The sequence below is a fragment of the Lactuca saligna genome, chromosome 6, assembly GCF_052625555.1.
Source record: "Lactuca saligna cultivar CGN05327 chromosome 6, ASM5262555v1, whole genome shotgun sequence".
Classification (NCBI taxonomy): Eukaryota; Viridiplantae; Streptophyta; class Magnoliopsida; order Asterales; family Asteraceae; genus Lactuca; species Lactuca saligna.
The window spans coordinates 14,553,386-14,557,361 of NC_136422.1; the positions used below are offsets into that span (position 1 = coordinate 14,553,386).

The following is a 3,976-nucleotide window of genomic DNA, read 5'->3' on the forward strand; positions in this document are numbered from 1 at the left end:
AGCGTCGCAATCACCATCATCACCACCACCACAACTACCGTCACCGCCACCACCATCAACTGCTACCACCAATGTTGCCACCATCAACACCATCACCGTTGTCGTCACTGCCACCAACCACCACTGCTACCATCACCACTGCCACCTCCACCACAATCAACGTCACCACCACTATCACCACCCTCATCGCCGCCACCATCACCGCCACCCACCACTATCGCTGTCACCATCACTATCACTATTACCGCCGCCACCCACACTATCACTACCAACACCGCCTAAATTTTATTTTTTTTATAACTTATATAATGTATCTTTACATATAAGTTGGAAAACAAAGTAAATTTAAGAAAAACAAGAAAAATGGTAATTTTACATGAATTCCAATTCCATTTCTTCCGAATCAAACAAAATCTGAAATTAATTCCAATTTCATTTCCTGTCAACCAAACAACATATTGAATTTGATTCAAATTCATGATAGATTTCTTTTCCAATTTCAGTTCAAATTACTTCAACAACATTCAACGAACCAAATATCACATTATTCTCATCAACTTTACTGAGTCATCCATTGGCTCTTATTTTACTTCGTTCATTGGTTTAATAACCACTTGAGCAGGATCAACGTCACTTTTCCATTCTTCCTCATTTGTATTCAAAATCGTTTCCGCCACTAATTTCTCTAAATAAACCTCGATTTTGTCATCTTTTCATTTACCTTGATCACAGTTTTTTGATTCTTCCCATTTTCTTGTTCTTCCATTATTGATCCATCAACCCTTTGATTGTTGTCATTCGATTCAACGCCACCGTTTTGTATATTTTCTAATTAGCTGATCGACAGTATTCCGATTATTCAAGGTAGACGAACATGCTATTGGGGATTTGGGGGTGGGGAGAACTACGAGTACGACCGATGACGTAGTCAAAATGGATTTAAGACTAAAGGGCATTATAATCCATTTATTTTTTATTTTAATTTTAATGATTTAAGAATATAAATAAATGATTATTAAATGTTAAAAAATATCAAAAAATAGATTTATGTATATATATAATATTAAAAAATATTAAAAACGGCAAATCCGATATCTAGAATTTAGACCGGCATATACGAAATTTTACGACCTCTAATCCGTTTTTCCCTTTTGGTGTCGGTTTTAAAGTCTTTTTTGTATTATATATGAAGGGCTACAGGATCGATGTTTCTAGACTAAAAACTTAATTAATTAAAAAATAAAAAAGTATAAATAAAAATCACCAGGCGTGTTTTCTATGTATGTGTGGGTTTGTTTTGGAAACTCCGCATACTTCCAAACCCAAACGCCTCCTATAATATTATTGATCGAATTAAATTAAAAGAAAAATAATAAACTCAAAACCATGATTATCAAAATAACGATCAGCAACATAGAATCTCTTTTTTTTTACCTTTTATTAATTTATCATTTATTTTCTTTTACCTTTTATCAATTTATTATTTATTATTTTGTTTTATAACTTTTGAATGAAAAATTAAATGTTTGATTTTGTAGGAAAGTTTGCAAAAACAGTCTTACTTACGATCCCGATCTTGATAACCTTAATCAAAACACAATGTAATTTAGTTTGTGAGGGAAAAGGTTAAAATCTACCAACATTGCATACTTCAAACCACTATGAAATGAACGATCAATGATTTCTTTCTAAATGACTGGTCACTCAACAAAATATCGTTTTGAAAATTTCACATCAGCCACCACATACTCACAGTATTATGTATCCATTTGAGTTGGTTTTGGTATTTTACTTTTATTTCTTAGTATTCCGATTGAAAAATCAATACAACTATAAGTTTATAACATCGTCAACTTAATATATAATAACTTTTAATGTGAGATTATCCAACATATAATATCCCATCATGAAAAATATTAAATTAAAAAATTTTAATTTTATATTTTTTCAACACAATTGAGCGTTGTAATGAAAAAAAAAAGCACCACGCTACCATAAACATATGAATAAAAAGTGTTATTATTTCTTGTTTAATTACCTAATTAAAAAAATAAAGTGAACTGTTTAAAAGTAAATTACATTATCATTAAATATGCAATCATCTTCCAAAATACTTACCCTAACATTAAAATAATAATAAACCTTTTTTTCTTGGAAATTAGCAAAAAGAAACCAAAAGAAAACCAAAATGTCTTTTCTAACCCCCACAACTGCTTAGATTTACAGAGGCAAAAAAACATTAAACCTAAGGGATATCCAAATTAACCCTCTGTTTTGCCAAATGTTAAAGAAAACACCTTGTAAATTAAGGTATTTTATTTTTCAGTCCCCCTATTTACCATATCCTTGTACCTGATAATGGAGTCCAGCCTCTGCAACTTCAGCTGATGCTTGAACTTGTTGATGAAGTCATCCGCCCTGGCGTCCACCTCCACATCACCCGTTTCCGTCGCCCTAGCCGCTGACCTCCTCTCCCTGACGGTCGCCGGCCGACGAGCCTCCACTATCTTTTCCTCCTCGAAATGAGAGAATGCAGATTTCAAGCTTGCCGACTTCTTCATCTTGGCCGGTAGTTTTACAGGCAACTCACCCGACGCCGGCAAAGTGTCGGACTTTGTTCTATTAACATGTCCGCCTGTTATACTGCTATAAACCTCATCTAAACTCTGAAACTGATCCTTTTCTTCCTCGTGGTTCTCAATCGAATACGTATCGAGTAGGGTTTCACCATCGGCCGAACCAAAATCGAAATGGGTAGTCACCCGTTCCACGGTGTGGTTCTGTTCAAATACAAAATGGGTCTCCACATTAGCGAGTTGTATCTCATTCGTATGATTGAAATCAGCATATTGAGCAGCGTCGGCGTCGGCTTCTTGTTCGAAAGAGTCGAAACGGTTTGTGCTGAGATCCAAATTGTCTGTGTGTGTAGAAACCGGCTGAACATCCTGGTGATGAGGGAAAGGGTGATTGAAGACGTATTCTGTAGCAACAGTTTCTAGAGTTTCTTCCGGTTGTTGTTGGTGGTGGGGGTGGGGTTGGGGGTGGGTCACCGGAGTGGAGTCTTGTTGGGATCTGTGGGGGTATAAGTTGAAAGATCTGATACGGTGGAGGATGGATGGAGATCTGGCAAGTTTGGATTGAATCGTGTCGTTTTGGGATTTCTCCTTTTGATCCTCTGGTTTGTTATGGTTGGGTAAGTTGGAGGTGAAGAGAATGGTTCCAATCATGAGGTTGAGGAAGACGAAGAGGACGGTGGGAGTGAACCAGCTGTTCATGGATGCCCATATCGATGGTATAGATGCTGCAGAGTCTTCCATTTTGTACTTGTTTATTGGGTAATGCTTGTCGCTTGAGAAGGAGAGAGAGAATTGGGTTTTGCAGAGATGGTGGAGGCTGGGGTTAGTGGGTGGCCTGAGTATAGAGAGAGAGAGTGAGAGTATTGAGGAGGGAGAAGATGGGTTTTAATTTTTTTAGAGTTGATGAGGTGTCCATCCAACGCTAAACCCAATGGTTTTTTTCTCCTTTTTCTTTTTTTGTGGTATCAACTAGGTTTGTGTATGATTTTGAAAATAAAAAAATAAAAAAACTAGTTTGTTTGTAATTATTTATTAAGTTATAATTCATTAATATATAATTTTATATTAAAATTAAAAATTAAAAATTAATTATTTTTGGTAAATTGTTTTCAATAAATTATCGATTAAGAGGTGTTATTTTAATTATATAAAATTATAATCATTTATTTAAATAAATATATGGAATTATATTACCTTTGATCTATATTAATTTTTATTTCAATATTATTAATTTAATATTATTAGAGTGTAAAATTAAAATTTTAAAATTTGAAATGAAGAATCAATAACTCGACAAATGACATTATATTAATTAGGGGTCCAAATAAGATGACGCATGATAAAAAAAGAATAAACATAATTTTTTATTAGAATATGAAGATTTTAAAAAATAAAGTATT

The 3,976-nt window shown here is 34.1% G+C and overlaps 1 protein-coding gene across 1 annotated transcript; it reads right to left on the bottom strand.

Moving 5' to 3' along the window:
• Positions 1–2,101: 2,101 nt before the first annotated feature.
• On the bottom strand, positions 2,102–3,493 carry LOC145002123 (bromodomain protein (DUF761)). Its single transcript, XM_078961418.1, has one exon. It carries the CDS (start codon positions 3,315–3,317, stop codon positions 2,316–2,318), a length of 1,002 nt encoding a protein of 333 aa, XP_078817544.1. The 5' UTR covers positions 3,318–3,493; the 3' UTR covers positions 2,102–2,315.
• Between the last annotated feature and the right edge of the window lie 483 nt (positions 3,494–3,976).